Source organism: Salmo salar, chromosome 19, assembly GCF_965601325.2.
Source record: "Salmo salar chromosome 19, fSalSal1, whole genome shotgun sequence".
Lineage (NCBI taxonomy): Eukaryota > Metazoa > Chordata > Actinopteri > Salmoniformes > Salmonidae > Salmo > Salmo salar.
The window spans coordinates 42,191,975-42,209,821 of NC_138309.1; the positions used below are offsets into that span (position 1 = coordinate 42,191,975).

General features: G+C 42.5%; 1 protein-coding gene across 3 annotated transcripts in view; it reads left to right on the top strand.

Annotated features, from left to right (window-relative positions):
• The window catches only part of LOC106578757 (zinc finger MIZ domain-containing protein 1), a 396,722-nt gene extending 382,650 nt beyond the window's left edge, over nt 1-14,072 (top strand). For all 3 annotated transcript variants that reach the window (XM_045702291.2, XM_045702290.2, XM_045702292.2), the window contains one exon: nt 7,198-14,072. In XM_045702291.2, the coding sequence (XP_045558247.1) occupies nt 7,198-7,305 (108 nt within the window). In that variant the 3' untranslated portion in view covers nt 7,306-14,072. The remainder of the gene's footprint in view (nt 1-7,197) is intronic.
• Nucleotides 14,073-17,847: the final 3,775 nt, after the last annotated feature.

Genomic DNA, 17,847 nt, shown 5'->3' on the forward strand with positions numbered 1-17,847 from the left:
GTATGAACATAACAAGATTCAACAACTGAGACATAAACTGAACAAGTTCCACAGACATGTGACTAACAGAAATGGAATAACGTGTCCCTGAACAAAGGGGGGGTCAAAATCAAAAGTAACAGTCAGTATCTGGAGTGGCCACCAGCTACATTAAGTACTGCAGTGCATCTCCTCCTCATGAACTGCACCAGATTTGCCAGTTCTTGCTGTGAGATGTTACCCCACTCTTCCACCAAGGCACCTGCATGTTCCCGGACATTTCTGGGGGGAATGGCCCTAGCCCTCACCCTCCGATCCAACAGGTCCCAGACGTGCTCAATTGGATTGAGATCTGGGCTCTTCGCTGGCCAAGGCAGAACACTGACATTCCTGTCTTGCAGGAAATCACGCACAGAACGAGCAATATGGCTGGTGGCATTGTCATGCTGGAGGGTCATGTCAGGATGAGCCTGCAGGAAGGGTACCACATGAGGGAGGAGGATGTCTTCCCTGTAACGCACAGCATTGCGATTGCCTGCAATGACGACAAGCTCAGTCCGATGATGCTGTGACACACCGCCCCAGACCATGACGGACCCTCCACCTCCAAATTGATCCCGCTCCAAAGTACAGGCCTCGGTGTAACGCTCATTCCTTCGACGATAAATGCGAATCCGACCATCACCCCTGGTGAGACAAAACCGTGACTCATCATTGAAGAACACTTTTTGCCAGTCCTGTCTGGTCCAGCGACAGTGGGTTTGTGCCCATAGGCGACGTTGTTACTGGTGATGTCTGGTGAGGACCTGCCTTACAACAGGCCTACAAGCCCTCAGTCCAGCCTCTCTCAGCATATTGCGGACAGTCTGAGCACTGATGGAGGGATTGTGCGTTCCTGGCTTAACTTGGGCAGTTGTTGTTGCCATCCTGTACCTGTCCCGCAGGTGTGGTGTTCGGATGTACCGATCCTGTGCAGGTGTTGTTACACGTGGTCTGCCACTGCGAGGATGATCAGCTGTTCTTCCTGTCTCCCTATAGCGCTGTCTTAGGCGTCTCACAGTATGGACATTGCAATTTATTGCCCTGGCCACATCTGCAGTCCTCATGCCTCCTTGCAGCATGCCTAAGGCACGTTCACGCAGATGATCAGGGACCCTGGGCATCTTTCTTTTTGTGTTTTTCAGAGTCAGTAGAAAGGCCTCTTTAGTGTCCTAAGTTTTCATAACTGTGACCTTAATTGCCTACCATCTGTAAGCTGTTAGTGTCTTTACGACCGTTCCACAGGTGCATGTTCATTAATTGTTGATGGTTCATTGAACAAGCATGGGAAACAGTGTTTAACCTCTATGGGACCCTTCCCGTTCTCATCCCGTTAACGGGATTGATTTTGACAACAGCTAGTGGAAAATCAGAGCGCCAAATTTAAAACAGCTAAAATCTCATAATTCCATTTTCTCAAACAATCAACTATTTTACACCATTTTAACCACATTGTCCGATTTCAAAAAGGCTGTACGGCGAAAGCATAAAATTAGATTATGTTAGGACATAAACTTCACAAGAAACACCACACAGCCATTTTCCAAGCAACTAGATGCATCACAAAAACCCAAAACACAGCTAAATGAAGCACTAACCTTTGACGATCTTCATAAGATGACACTCATAGGACATTATGTTACACAATACATGTATGTTTTGCTCGATAAAGTTCATATTTATATCCAAAAACAGCATTTGACATTGGCGCGTAATGTTGAGAAATGTTTTCCCTCCAAACCTGTCGGTGAATGAGCACAATGACCACACATAGTACGTAAATTCTCATCGTAAACATTGATCAATATAGAAGTGTTATACACAGAATTATAGATACACTTCTCCTAAATGTAATCGCTTTGTCAGATTTCAAAAAAGGTTCACGGCGAAAGCACAAGTTGCAATAATCTGAGTACAGCCCAGATGACACTAACAACTAGCAAACAGAAACCCGCCATCTTGGAGTCAATAAAACTAAGAAATTACATTATAAATATTCACTTATCTTTGATTATCTTCATCAGAAGACACTCCCAGGAATCCCAGCTCCACAATAAATGTTCGATAAAGTTCATATTTATTTCCAAATAATCCATTTTGTTCGCGCGTTAGGTTCACTATCCAAATCCACTACGCGCGTGCTTACTTAGTCCAGACGAAAAGTCAAAAAAGTTATACTACAGTTTGTAGAAGCATGTCAAACGATGTATAGAATCAATCTTTAGGCTGTTTTTATCATATACCTTGAATAAAATACCAACCGGACCTATCCGTTCTCTTTAGGAGTGAACTCAGCTCGCTCCCAAGTCATTGCGCGTGACTTGAGCCCATGCCTTATAATGGGACACCAGTTTACCACAGCTGGTATTCCCTTCAAATTCACCATAGAATCTTCAAACACCGTTCTAAAGACTGCTGACATCTAGTGGAAGCTTTAGGAAGTGCAAAATGAAACTTAAGTCACTGTATACAGTCAAGGCATTCACTTGCAAGGACTACATGCACCAGACTTCCCACTTCCTGCTTGACTTTTTCTCAGGTTTTTGCCTGAAATATGAGTTCTGTTATACTCACAGACACCATTCAAACAGTTTTAGAAACTTCCGAGTGTTGTCTATCCAAATCTACTAATAATATGCATATTATAGTTTGTGGGACAGAGTAGTAACCTGTTTAAATTGGGTATGTTTTTCATCTGGCCGTGAAAATACTGCCCCCTAGCCCTAAGAGGTTTTAAACCCTTTACAATGAAGTTCTGTGAAGTTATTTGGATTTTTACGAATTATCTTTGAAAGACAGGGTCCTGAAAAGGGGACGTTTCTTTTTTTGCTGAGTTTATAATGACAGAAGAGAAGCTGCATGTATCTAACTATAGACAAGTTGACAAAAAATAGCCCACCAAAATGTTCGGCCTATCTAAATCTGAGGCCTGCATCTCCTGTCAAAAATGTTTTACGGACTGTACAGCGCATTTTCTATATTTGATTTTCGCATGTAGTCGGGTGGTTGCGAATGGGTTATTAGCAATTATGGGTGGGTGTAGGTATTGCGGGTGGGTGTGGGTAAACAAACAGCTCACCAGTCCATCACTAGTATACATGTTTTTTGTGTTGTTGTTTTTTTTTACATTGTTTATTGGAATTTTATATATTTCAAAGTGGACTAGTATAGATCCTAAATTTGTGATGAGATACATTGGAATGGAATGTGCAGATGTTTTTTTTGTGACGCTTTTTCATTCACCGTTTCCATGTCAACATTAGATCAACCTTCTCATACAGATCTTTACTAAGCGGCATGTTCTTTTCTCTTCTCCCCTCTCTCTGTATCAAATCAAATCAAATGTATTTATATAGCCCTTCTTACATCAGCTGATATCACAAAGTGCTGTACAGAAACCCAGCATAAAACCCCAAACAGCAAGCAATGCAGGTGTAGAAGCACGGTGGCTAGGAAAAACTCCCTAGAAAGGCCAAAACCTAGGAAGAAACCTAGAGAGGAACCAGGCTATGAGGGGTGGCCAGTCCTCTTCTGGCTGTGCCGGGTGGAGATTATAACAGCACATGGCCTAGATGTTCAAATGTTCATAAATGACCAGCATTGTCAAATAATAATAATCATAGTAGTTGTCGAGGGTGCAACAAGTCAGTAACACGAGTAAGTGTCAGTTGGCTTTTTCATAGCCGATCTTTGAGAGTATCTCTACCACTCCTGCTGTCTCTAGAGAGTTGAAAACAGCAGGTCTGGGACAGGTAGCACGTCCGGTGAACAGGTCAGGGTTCCATAGCTGCAGGCAGAACAGTTGGAACTGGAGCAGCAGCACGGCCAGGTGAACTGGGGACAGCAAGGAGTCATCAAGCCAGGTAGTCCTGAGGCATGGTTCTAGGGCTCAGGTCCTCTGAGAGAGAGAGAGAAAGAAAGAAAGAAAGAAAGAAAGAAAGAAAGAAAGAAAGAAAGAAAGAAAGAAAGAAAGAAAGAAAGAAAGAAAGAAAGAAAGAAAGAAAGAAAGAAAGAAAGAAAGAGAAAGAGAGAATTAGAGAGAGCATATTTAAATTCACACAGGACACCGGAAAAGACAAGAGAAATACTCCAGATGTGACAGACTGACCCTAGCCCCCCGACACATAAACTACTGCAGCATAAATACTGGAGGCTGAGACAGGAGGGGTCAGGAGACACTGTGGCCCCATCCGATGAAACCTCCGGACAGGGCCAAACAGGTAGGATATAACCCCACCCACTTTGCCAAAGCACAGCCTCCACACCACTGGAGGGATATCTCCAACCACCAACATACCATCCCGGGACAAGGCCGAGTATAGCCCACAAAGATCTCCGCCACAGCACAGCCCAAGGGGAGGCGCCAACCCAGACAGGAAGACCACGTCAGTGACTCAACCCACTCAAGTGACACACCCCTCCCAAGGACGGCATGGAAGAACACCAGTAAGCCAGTGACTCAGCCCCCGTAATAGGGGTAGAGGCAGAGAATCCCAGTGGAAAGAGGGGAAATAGGCCAGGCAGAGACAGCAAGGGCGGTTCGTTGCTCCAGCCTTTCCGTTCACCTTCACACCCCTGGGCCAGACTACGCTTAATCATAGGACCTACTGAAGAGATAAGGTTGAGACTGAGTCTGCGTCTCTCACATGGGTAGGCAGATTATTACATAAAAATGGAGCTCTATAGGAGAAAGCCCTGCCTCCAGCTGTTTGCTTAGAAATTCTAGGAACAATTAGGAGGCCCGCGTCTTGTGACCGTAGCGTACGTGTAGGTATGTACGGCAGGACCAAATCGGAAAGATAGGTAGGAGCAAGCCCATGTAATGCTTTGTAGGTTAGCAGTAAAACCTTGAAATCAGCCCTTGCCTTAACAGGAAGCCAGTGTAGGGAGGCTAGCACTGGAGTAATATGATCAAATTTTTTGGTTCTAGTCAGGATTCTAGCAGCCGTATTTAGCACTAACTGAAGTTTATTTAGTGCTTTATCCGGGTAGCCGGAAAGTAGAGCATTGCAGTAGTCCAACCTAGAAGGAACAAAGGCATGGATTAATTTTTCTGCATCATTTTTGGACAGAAGGTTTCTGATTTTTGCAATGTTACGTAGATGGAAAAAAGCTGTCCTTGAAACAGTCTTGATATGTTCTTCAAAAGAGAGATCAGGGTCCAGAGTAACGCCGAGGTTTCACAGTTTTATTTGAGACGACTGTACAACCATCCAGATTAATTGTCAGATTCAACAGAAGATCTCATTGTTTCTTGGGACCTAGAACAAGCATCTCTGTTTTGTCCGAGTTTAAGAGTAGAAAGTTTGCAGCCATCCACTTCCTTATGTCTGAGACACAGGCTTCTAGCGAGGGCAATTTTGGGGCTTCACCATGTTTCATTGAAATGTACAGCTGTGTGTCATCCGCATAGCAGTGAAATTTAACATTATGTTTTCGAATGACATCCCCAAGAGGTAAAATATATAGTGAAAACAATAGTGGTCCTAAAACGGAACCTTGAGGAACACCGAAATTTACAGTTGATTTGTCAGAGGACAAACCATTCACAGAGACAAACTGATATCTTTCCGACAGATAAGACCTAAACCAGGCCAGAACTTGTCCATGTAGACCAATTTGGGTTTCCAATCTCTCCAAAAGAATGTGGTGATCGATGGTATCAAAAGCAGCACTAAGATCTAGGAGCACGAGGACAGACGCAGAACCTCGGTCTGACGTCATTAAAAGGTCATTTACCACCTTCACAAGTGCAGTCTCAGTGCTATGATGGGGTCTAAAACCAGACTGAAGCGTTTCGTGTACATTGTTTGTCTTCAGGAAGGCAGTGAGTTGCAACAGCTTTTTCTAAAATTTTTGAGAGGAATGGAAGATTCGATATAGGCCGATAGTTTTTTATCATTTCTGGGTCAAGATTTGGCTTTTTCAAGAGAGGCTTTATTACTGCCACTTTTAGTGAGTTTGGTACACATCCGGTGGATAGAGAGCCGTTTATTATGTTCAACATAGGAGGGCCAAGCACAGAAAGCAGCTCTTTCAGTAGTTTAGTTGGAATAGGGTCCAGTATGCAGCTTGAAGGTTTAGAGGCCATGATTATTTTCATCATTGTGTCAAGAGATATAGTACTTAAACACTTTAGTGTCTCCCTTGATCCTAGGTCCTGGCAGGGTTGTGCAGACTCAGGACAACAGAGCTTTGGAGGAATACGCAGATTTAAAGAGGAGTCCGTAATTTGCTTTCTAATGATCATGATCTTTTCCTCAAAGAAGTTAATGAATTCATCACTGCTGAAGTGAGAGCCATCCTCTCCTGGGGAATGCTGCTTTTTAGTTAACTTTGCGACAGTATCAAAAATACATTTCGGATTGTTCTTATTTTCCTCAATTAAGTTGGAAAAATAGGATGATCGAGCAGCAGTGAGGGCTCTTCGATACTGCACGGTACTGTCTTTCCAAGCTAGTCGGAAGACTTCCAGTTTGGTGTGGCGCCATTTCCATTCCAATTTTCTGGAAGCTTGCTTCAGAGCTCGTGTATTTTCTGTATACCAGGGAGCTAGTTTCTTATGACAAATGTTTTTAGTTTTTAGGGGTGCAACTGCATCTAGGGTATTGCGCAAGGTTAAATTGAGTTCCTCGGTTAGGTGGTTAACTGATTTTTGTCCTCTGACGTCCTTGGGTAGGCAGAGGGAGTCTGGAAGGGCATCAAGGAATCTTTGGGTTGTCTGAGAATTTATAGCACGACTTTTAATGCTTCTTGGTTGGAGTCTGAGCAGATTATTTGTTGCGATTGCGAACGTAATAAAATGGTGGTCCGACAGTCCAGGATTATGAGGAAAAACATTAAGATCCACAACATTTATTCCATGGGACAAAACTAGGTCCAGAGTATGACTGTGGCAGTGAGTAGGTCCAGAGACATGTTGGACAAAACCCACTGAGTCGATGATGGCTCCGAAAGCCTTTTGGAGTGGGTCTGTGGACTTTTCCATGTGAATATTAAAGTCACCAAAAATTAGAATATTATCTGCGATGACTACAAGGTCCGATAGGAATTCAGGGAACTCAGTGAAGAACGCTGCATATGGCCCAGGAGGCCTGTAAACAGTAGCTATAAAAAGTGTATCTCCTTCCAGAGCTGGCTAACCCAGATGACTTGTTCTCTTCTCCCCTCTCTCTGTAGCTCCTTCCAGAGCTGGCTAACCCAGATGACTTGTTGTCTTACCTGGATCCTCCAGACCTCCCGAGCAGTAGCAATGATGACCTTCTCTCGCTCTTCGAAAACAACTGACTCTGATTCTAGATCAGTTCATAAAAACAAACACGTATAGGACTGCCTGGAGTTGGACCTATAACCTCTGACCTGAGACCTGCTCCAGTACTTGACAAACACAAAGATGCACTCCCTTTCTCCTCTTCCTCTTGTACAGTTTGCATTGATTCTCCAGCAGACTGATTGACTGACAGACTGACTGACTGGCTGACAGACTGACTGAACAATGTTTTAAAACTCAAAAAGACATAGCAGGACAGGGTAGGGCAGTGAGTGATGTCTGCCTCCCTGCTTGTCTGCCTCCCGCTGCAGCACCCCCCATGTGACCATCGATGATACCAGCTATCTGATTTTCAGTTCATTTTGTATGCCACCAGTGTCTGTGTGCACATTTAGGAAAGTGTTGATGCGTTTTTTTTAATTCATATTTTGTTTCCTTTTAAAGAAAAAAAAGAAGGAATTCATTAAATATATAAGGGAGAAAGAAAAACATTGAAAAACAAAATGTCCTGCACTATCTGGCCAGTGTGTGTAATATCCACGTTATTATTTCACCTTATAAGGTCGTCTCAGCTTCCTGTTGTCCCAAACGTTGTCACAGTTACTGTTCCCGGGACTGGTTACTACAGTATCACTGTTTGTCTGTCTGTCTGTCTGCCACTGCACATCATGTGAAAGCACAAGATATAACAACACACACATCTCAAAGGGAACAAAACACATTTTAAAGTGAGATAGCTTTTTCTAACACTATTACCAAAACGTTTCTGAGAAATTTGAGATTTTTTGGAATGTTCAACAGCTCCCACTTAGTTTCAACAACAACAAAATAAAAAAACATTTTGTTAAATGTTTTTTTAACATTTAGGGGAAGAAATCTTCAATCCTTTTTTTGAAAAGAAAAGAGCGATGGAGGAAACCAAGTGGAGGGAGAAGGCGGAGCCGCGGGGGGGTTGGAAACTGGCAATCATCCTCTTCTAAGAGAGAGAGTCTACCCTACAACATAGACATTTAGAATCTCTGATTGTTACTATATCTAGTTTCTATATTATCCTGGACAGAGTAGAGTCACCAATTGATTGATTAATTGATAGAGTCATCAATGGTAAAGGAAAGTAGACGTGGGAGAATGATGTGTGTTACCAGGGTTTGGTTCAGTTTGAATTGAAGGCAGTCAATTCAGGAAGTTAACTAAAATTCGAATTAAATAATTAAAACAGGGCATCTATTTTCAATGACTTCTCAATAAGCTGAAAAAGGAGAAGCTATTTAACTATGTGAACATATCACTTCCTGAATTGATTGACTTCAATTTGAATTGTCCCCAACCCTGTGGGTTACTATTTGAGTATCCTGTCAGGCCGATATCAAGCTAGTTAGATCTCCTATCTTAACTGTCTTTCTTCTCTGCGTGCACCGCCTGGTGTTGCTCCTCTTATCATTCTATCTTCTCTGCGTGCACCGCCTGGTGTTGCTCCTCTTATCGTTCTCTCTTCTCTTCTCTGCATGCACCGCCTGGTGTTGCTCCTCTTATCATTCTCTCTTACCTTCATGCATCGCCTGGTGTTGCTCCTCTTATCATTCTCTCTTATCTTCTCTGCATGCACCACCTGGTGTTGCTCCTCTTATCATTCTCTCTTATCTTCTCTGCATGCACCACCTGGTATTTCTCCTCTTCCCATTTTACAGAGCTGCGTCTCTAGCTCTCCCTGTTGAATTCTGTTATTAGTAAACAAAGTGCTAGGTGCCAGGCCCTTGTCTGGGGGTGTTCTCCAAGTAGTAAAGATAGTGTGTGACTGAAATAGCACACTGTTCCCTGTATAGTGCACTACTTTTGAGGGTACTAAGGTACCATTGCTGACAAATGTATGGTGTGCTTTTTAAAGTTGCTGTTACCACCGCTTTCTGTCTTTCTGTGTGTCTTTTATTTAACAGTACTATTCGAAGGGATAGTGCTGTTATCCCAGTACACTGATATTATGGGTTGAAATTGGCTTTCGTTTTGTTTCTAGTAGCTTTTTTGTTGCTGGAAATTGTGACTTCATCAAACATTGTGAAAATGTTTATCATAACCAAAGAGGGATTGGGATGCAAGAGTGTGTGTGTGCGTGTGCGTGCGTGTGTGCGCGTGTGTGTGGGCGCGTGTGTGTGTGCGCGCGTGTGTGTGTGTGCGCGTGTGTGGGCGTGAGCGTGCGTGTGTGCGTGTGTGTGTGCTGGTAGTTAATCTTCATTTCAAAGATATGGAGGAAAACTAGCAGGGATCATCCGTCAGTCACCACTGTTGAAGTTGTCAGTCTGGGTTTTAACGAACGCAGTACTGGAGCTGAAAGTATGCCACATTTGTTTTCAAGTTCACTTTATGACAAGAGTGCTGTTGAGTATGCAAATGTATTATTTTTGAAGAAAATATTGTAAATATAATTTGTGAATATTTTTGTATCATCTTGATAATTCTTTGTCCTTTTACATAATTAGTCAAAGTCCAACTGATCTCATCCTCCCAAAACAAACCCAACACTGACTGTGGTTGAGTCTCAAATTACACCCTGTTCCCTATAGTGTTGCCATGATGCCAGTATCGCGATTCTACGATACCAGATTTTCCTTGGTAAAAAAAGTAAACACGAAGCAGACTCCACTGTGGTTCTTTAAAACCTACTTTTGTAAAATATTGTGTTACAGCTTGGAAAATAAACACATGTGACTGGGTAACAAGACTGTCTTTTCCATCATTAGGACTGTTTTCGTCAAGACATTGAGTCTCCATTCATGTTTTGTTTCCTTTGCTTCCTTACTTCCTAGTATCGCGACACTGGTATCATGACAAAACTACTATATACTGTAAACTGCAATACTTTTGACCAGGGACCATGGGGAAACTCATAGAACTCTGGTCAAAAGTATTGCACGACATAGGGAATACAGACTGTCTTCTCTCTCCTCTCATAGGTGAACCTATCCCCTCCAAATGTCTCATTGTTAGCTATATGCTGCCGATCTCTCTCTCTGTGTCTGTGGTGCATCCACTTTAACAGATATCTCTCTCTGTGGTCCATCCACTTTAACAGATCTCTCTCTGTGGTCCATCCACTTTAACAGATCTCTCTCTCTGTGGTGGTCCATCCACTTTAACAGATATCTCTCTGTGGTCAATCCACTTTAACAGATCTCTCTCTGTGGTCCATCCACTTTAACAGATATCTCTCTCTGTGGTCCATCCACTTTAACAGATATCTCTCTGTGGTCCATCCACTTTAACATAGCTCTCTCTCTGTGGTCCATCCACTTTAACAGATCTCTCTCTGTGGTGGTCCATCCACTTTAACAGATATCTCTCTCTGTGTGGTGGTCCATCCACTTTAACAGATATCTCTCTCTGTGTGGTGGTCCATCCACTTTAACAGATATCTCTCTCTGTGGTGGTCCATCCACTTTAACAGATCTCTCTCTGTGTGTGGTGGTCCATCCACTTTAACATATCTCTCTCTGTGTGTGGTGGTCCATCCACTTTAACAGATCTCTCTCTCTGTGTGGTGGTCCATCCACTTTAACAGATATCTCTCTCTGTGTGGTGGTCCATCCACTTTAACAGATATCTCTCTCTGTGTGGTGGTCCATCCAATTGAACAGATATCTCTCTCTGTGGTGGTCCATCCACTTGAACAGATATCTCTCTCTATGGTGGTCCATCCACTTTAACAGATATCTCTCTCTGTGGTCCATCCACTTTAACAGATCTCTCTCTGTGGTCCATCCACTTTAACAGATCTCTCTCTCTGTGGTGGTCCATCCACTTTAACAGATATCTCTCTGTGGTCAATCCACTTTAACAGATCTCTCTCTGTGGTCCATCCACTTTAACAGATATCTCTCTCTGTGGTCCATCCACTTTAACAGATATCTCTCTGTGGTCCATCCACTTTAACATAGCTCTCTCTCTGTGGTCCATCCACTTTAACAGATCTCTCTCTGTGGTGGTCCATCCACTTTAACAGATATCTCTCTCTGTGTGGTGGTCCATCCACTTTAACAGATATCTCTCTCTGTGTGGTGGTCCATCCACTTTAACAGATATCTCTCTCTGTGGTGGTCCATCCACTTTAACAGATCTCTCTCTGTGTGTGGTGGTCCATCCACTTTAACATATCTCTCTCTGTGTGTGGTGGTCCATCCACTTTAACAGATCTCTCTCTCTGTGTGGTGGTCCATCCACTTTAACAGATATCTCTCTCTGTGTGGTGGTCCATCCACTTTAACAGATATCTCTCTCTGTGTGGTGGTCCATCCACTTGAACAGATATCTCTCTCTGTGGTGGTCCATCCACTTGAACAGATATCTCTCTCTATGGTGGTCCATCCACTTGAACAGATATCTCTCTCTGTGGTGGTCCATCCACTTTAACAGATCTCTCTCTCTGTGGTCCATCCACTTTAACAGATATCTCTCTCTGTGTGTGGTGGTCCATCCACTTTAACAGATATCTCTCTCTGTGTGGTGGTCCATCCACTTTAACAGATATCTCTCTCTCTCTGTGGTCCATCCACTTTAATAGATCTCTCTCTCTGTGGTCCATCCACTTTAACAGATATCTCTCTCTGTGTGGTGGTCCATCCACTTTAACAGATCTCTCTCTCTGTGTGGTGGTCCATCCACTTTAACAGATATCTCTCTCTGTGTGGTGGTCCATCCACTTTAACAGATATCTCTCTCTGTGTGGTGGTCCATCCACTTTAACAGATATCTCTCTCTCTCTGTGGTCCATCCACTTTAACAGATATCTCTCTCTCTGTGTGATCCGTCCACCTTAACAGATATCTCTCTCTGTGGTCCATCCACTTTAACAGATATCTCTATGTGGTCCATCCACTTTAACAGATATCTCTCTCTCTGTGGTCCATCCACTTTAACAGATATCTCTCTCTCTGTGTTCCATCCACTTTAATAGATCTTTCTCACTGTGTGATCCGTCATAACAAACCCAGTGGACCCATTTCGAATCCACTATGTTCCTAGACAACAACTGTACGGTAGCCTTTCCTTCTGTCGTAGGCAGTGTCCCAAATACGCTCCGTTTTGGGACATAACTTCTCTCTGTCTCCCAACTTCTTCATCCCTGGTGTCATTCATAATAGACTAGTCAAGCATTTTTTTTTTTTGGGGGGGGGGGGGATAAAAATTTAAATATAATGTATCAAGTGTGATAAAGCAATATTCACAGATCTTCTTTTGTGCTCAAATGTTGTAGAGTAAAATTCATATAGAAGTCGTGTATTTCGAGAACTAACATTCACATTTTTAAATAAGAATGGACAATAATGATTCACAAAAACTGTGGGAGTTATCCACTATCTTTCAATGTTATCAGAGAACTATGTCAATATCATAATTGTTGCTAATTATTGTCAATATACAAAGTGGTATTTTAGAGATACCACAGCCTTATGTTAAAGAAATGTTTGATATTGTTTTTATTTTTGTTATTGAAAATTTGGCTTTAAAAAAAAAAGCTTAAAGACCATTTACATTTTGTTTCCCATTTTAAATGCTGTTTTCTTTTGGAGGGGGGGTAAATTATTTTGTATTGTTTTTTTTATTTTTTTTAAATCTAAAGTTAGACATATAATTTCATTTAACTCTAGCAATGTACTGATTAAAACATCCTGGTTATTGTAAACCTAACATTTTAAACTTCATTATTGCTCTAGAAATAGTTTTTGTTACAGTACAAGAGATATGTCGATAGAATAGCTGATATTAATGTAAAGCCTGTCACTTAAATCATGAAATCAATTGATCAATCTTCTTGACAAAGGACTGCCACATCAACTTTTCTTTTTAATTGATATCTGAATTGAAACCTAAACTTGATCAATCCCATGGCGATACCTAGCTCCGGTCCCGGGGTGTTACGTCACGTGTAACGCACTGGACCAGAGCTAGGAGATACACAGCTATCAGGTTTGTGTAGAGGGCAACCTAAATCTGTAACAATCATCTGAAAGTATAGTGTTTCTGTGGGAAATTCAGTTTCAAAAAGGAAAACCCCAAAAAAACAGAGGCAGTACACAACCCATTTAGGCTTAGGAGGGATCTGCATGGGAGACTGCTATAGTGGTTATCTGTTGGCCCTAGGATAAACCTGTACACAATGTAAATGAATAGAGACACTTGTGAACAGAAATGTATTCATTTTCCCTGGGAATGTGTATCGTTTTATTCAGAATATCAAGAGGCTTGCAACCTCTTCAATTGGAAGAAGGCCTGACTTATGGAAAATGAAAACTTGTTAGTTAGGCTGGTCTGTAGAAAAAAATCTCTTCTTGGCATTTTTTGGTGACCCTTCTCTGTAATTTACTTTAACCTCTTTTGTTACTTAAGGGGGGACTGGGACAGCTATGTTTGGCCTACATGTTAATATTTAGCCTATGTGTACTAGTCTATCACCTGAGTATCTGAGGTGCTACAACTGTAAAGAAAAAAAAGAGTATTGAGGAAAATACCGGGGGAGGGATGAATAGGGGGTCCAAACCCAAACAGATTGTAACCAAATCCATAGTTTGGGCAATTTTTTTATGAAATCTAAATGGTACAAGCTAAGGTGAAAATGTGGCCATTTGTCTCTATGTTTGTACATTCTATGTACAATCATTTCATATTCTAAAAACTGGTCAGAAAAATATAGGAACTAATTGTGATTTTTAGTCTTGCAGAATTATTGTATGTAGTTAGATGATGTGACAAGCTAATATTTATCTAATAAATATGTATTCAGATGATATCTGTATGCCATTGTTTTCTTGTCGTCAGTTATTTTTCTGGATTATAAACCAAGTTGAAGCTGAGGCCCACTCTAGCTCTATACCATATACCTGAGTAGTCAGGAGGACCCAGGATGTGAGTAGGTACATGTAACTGCCAAAACGACAACATAAAGTGGATGGGGAGGGGGCATTGCCATGCTAGCCAAAATAATGGCCTGCCCAGCATTTCTATACGTTACCCTAAGCATTACCTCAGGGGCCACACCTGTGTGGAAGCACCTACTTTCAATGTACTTTGTATCCCTCATTCACTCACGTGTTTCCTTTATTCTGGCAGTTACCTGTATGTCTATTTGATTTTTTTATATGCTGCTCAAAAAAATAAAGGGAACACTTAAACAACACATCCTAGATCTGAATGAAAGAAATAATCTTATTAAATACTTTTTTCTTTACATAGTTGAATGTGCTGACAACAAAATCACACAAAAATAATCAATGGAAATCCAATTTATCAACCCATGGAGGTCTGGATTTGGAGTCACACTCAAAATTAAAGTGGAAAACCACACAACAGGCTGATCCAACTTTGATGTAATGTCCTTCAAACAAGTCAAAATGAGGCTCAGTAGTGTGTGTGGCCTCCACGTGCCTGTATGACCTCCCTACAACGCCTGGGCATGCTCCTGATGAGGTGGCGGATGGTCTCCTGAGGGATCTCCTCCCAGACCTGGACTAAAGCATCCGCCAACTCCTGGACAGTCTGTGGTGCAACGTGGAGTTGGTGGATGGAGCGAGACATGATGTCCCAGATGTGCTCAATTGGATTCAGGTCTGGGGAACGGGCGGGCCAGTCCATAGCATCAATGCCTTCCTCTTGCAGGAACTGCTGACACACTCCAGCCACATGAGGTCTAGCATTGTCTTGCATTAGGAGGAACCCAGGGCCAACCGCACCAGCATATGGTCTCACAAGGGGTCTGAGGATCTCATCTCGGTACCTAATGGCAGTCAGGCTACCTCTGGCGAGCACATGGAGGGCTGTGCGGCCCCCCAAAGAAATGCCACCCCACACCATGACTGACCCACCGCCAAACCGGTCATGCTGGAGGATGTTGCAGGCAGCAGAACGTTCTCCACGGCGTCTCCAGACTCTGTCACGTCTGTCACGTGCTCAGTGTGAACCTGCTTGCATCTGTGAAGAGCACAGGGCGCCAGTGGCGAATTTGCCAATCTTGGTGTTCTCTGGCAAATGCCAAACGTCCTGCACGGTGTTGGGCTGTAAGCACAACCCCCACCTGTGGACGTCGGGCCCTCATACCACCCTCATGGAGTCTGTTTCTGACCGTTTGAGCAGACACATGCACATTTGTGGCCTGCTGGAGGTCATTTTGCAGGGCTCTGGCAGTGCTTCTCCTGCTCCTCCTTGTACAAAGGCGGAGGTAGCGGTCCTGCTGCTGGGTTGTTGCCCTCCTACGGCCTCCTCCACGTCTCCTGATGTACTGGCCTGTCTCCTGGTAGCGAATTCATGCTCTGGACACTACGCTGACAGACACAGCAAACCTTCTTGCCACAGCTCGCATTGATGTGCCATCCTGGATGAGCTGCACTACCTGAGCCACTTGTGTGGGTTGTAGACTCTGTCTCATGCTACCACTAGAGTGAAAGCACCGCCAGCATTCAAAAGTGACCAAAACATCAGCCAGGAAGCATAGGAACTGAGAAGTGGTCTGTGGTCACCACCTGCAGAACCACTCCTTTATTGGGGGTGTCTTGCTAATTGCCTATAATTTCCACCTGTTGTCTATTCCATTTGCACAACAGCATGTGAAATGTATTGTCAATCAGTGTTGCTTCCTAAGTGGACAGTTTGATTTCACAGAAGTGTGATTGACTTGGAGTTACATTGTGTTGTTTAAGTGTTCCCTTTATTTTTTTGAGCAGTGTATATAGATAATGTAATGTTAATTATTTGTTAAATATTAACTCTGATGATAATTCATTTTGGTATTGTCCATATATTTATATATATATGTGTTGCTTGTTTTTGGTCACAGGTCCAGGAATGGCTGAAGATTTGCAACATTTACCTGGAGCTAACTCTGCAGATAGCAATACTGGGTGATTTGAAAAGTCATAGTCAATCGATCAATAATATAATAATACTCTTAGTAAAAAATGTTTATTTTTAATTTACAATCTGTAGGAAACTATGAGAATTGAAAGGTTCAGACCTTTTGTGAAACATCACAGCACAGTTGAAAAATATGTGGCAAATTGAAATCCAATATGGATGGTGTTAAGAGATAGATGGGAGGAGTTGAATGGAGCTGAAGGTTGGGACTAATAACAACAAGATAACCAATGTAAAACATACAGGGCCTGTAAAATGTATATAGGTTCAGAAATGTTGTGAAACAGCACAGTTAAAAATATGTGGCAAATAGAAATTAAACTGGATGGACATCAGAAATAGATGGTTGAGGTTAGAGGAAGGACAGGAGTAAAAACAAACAAAATATAACTATTGTAAAATAGACTGTGCCTGTAAAATGTATATAGTATGGATGGTGGCAATTTTAGCATATACATCTTGGTGGGGAAAAGAAAAATAATTGTGGGATGCATGCCAGCAAAGCCACTACACTACACAACACAACACTAAACAATACATTAATTGCACTATAACGGTGACAAACGGTGCCCACAAACTGTTAGGGCCTACATAAAGCAGTCCCAACAGCAGAGTCCCAACACCTTACCACCGCTACACCTTGGCTATTGGTGGAGCCTTGTCTGGTCGCGGAACAGTTCATTCAGCCTCATTTACTGCCTTTTTAAAAAGCAAAGCTGATATGGCTGACTTGCTTTAAAAAATGAGGTTTCTACTGACAATTGAGATGTACAAACTATGACATAAGGGGACAAGTGGATAAGAGGCAATTCGTAATTTTGATTAAGACATTAATGAGCGAGCGACGACAGACACAGTCAATATAACTATTTGTTCAGCACTTTTGTAATGTACAGTGACAGAATTCAGAACATGCGATGTTCTTACAGTGTACTCCCTGTACAGTCGTGGCCAAAAGTTTTGAGAAAGACACAAATATTAATTTTCACAAAGTATGCTGCCTCAGTTTGTATGATGGCAATTTTCATATATTCCAGAATGTTATGAAGAGTGATCAGATGAATTGCAATTAATTGCAAAGTGCCATGCAAATGAACTGAATCCTCAAAAAAAACATTTACACTGCATTTCAGCCCTGCCACAAAAGGAGCAGCTGACATCAGACTGATATTCTGCAAAAGGTACAGGGATTGGACTGCTGAGGACTGGGGTAAAGACATTTTCTCTGATGAATCCCCTTTCCGATTGTTTGGGGCATCCGGAAAAAAGCTTGTCCGGAGATGACAAGGTGAGCGCTACCATCAGTCCTGTGTCATGCCAACAGTAAAGCATCCTGAGACCATTCATGTGTGGGGTTGCTTCTCAGCCAAGAGAGTGGGCTCACTCACAATTTTGTTTAAGCACAGCCATGAATAAAGAATGGTACCAACACATCCTTCGAGAGCAACTTCTCCCAACCATCCAGGAACAATGCCTTTTCCAGCATGATGGAGCACCTTGCCATAAGGCAAAAGTGATAACTAAGTGGCTCGGGAACAAAACATCGATATTTTGGGTCCATGGCCAGAAAACCCCCCAGACCTTAATCCTATTGAGAACTTGTGGTCAATCCTCAAGAGGTGGATGGACAAACAAAACCCCACAAATTCTGACAAACTCCAAGC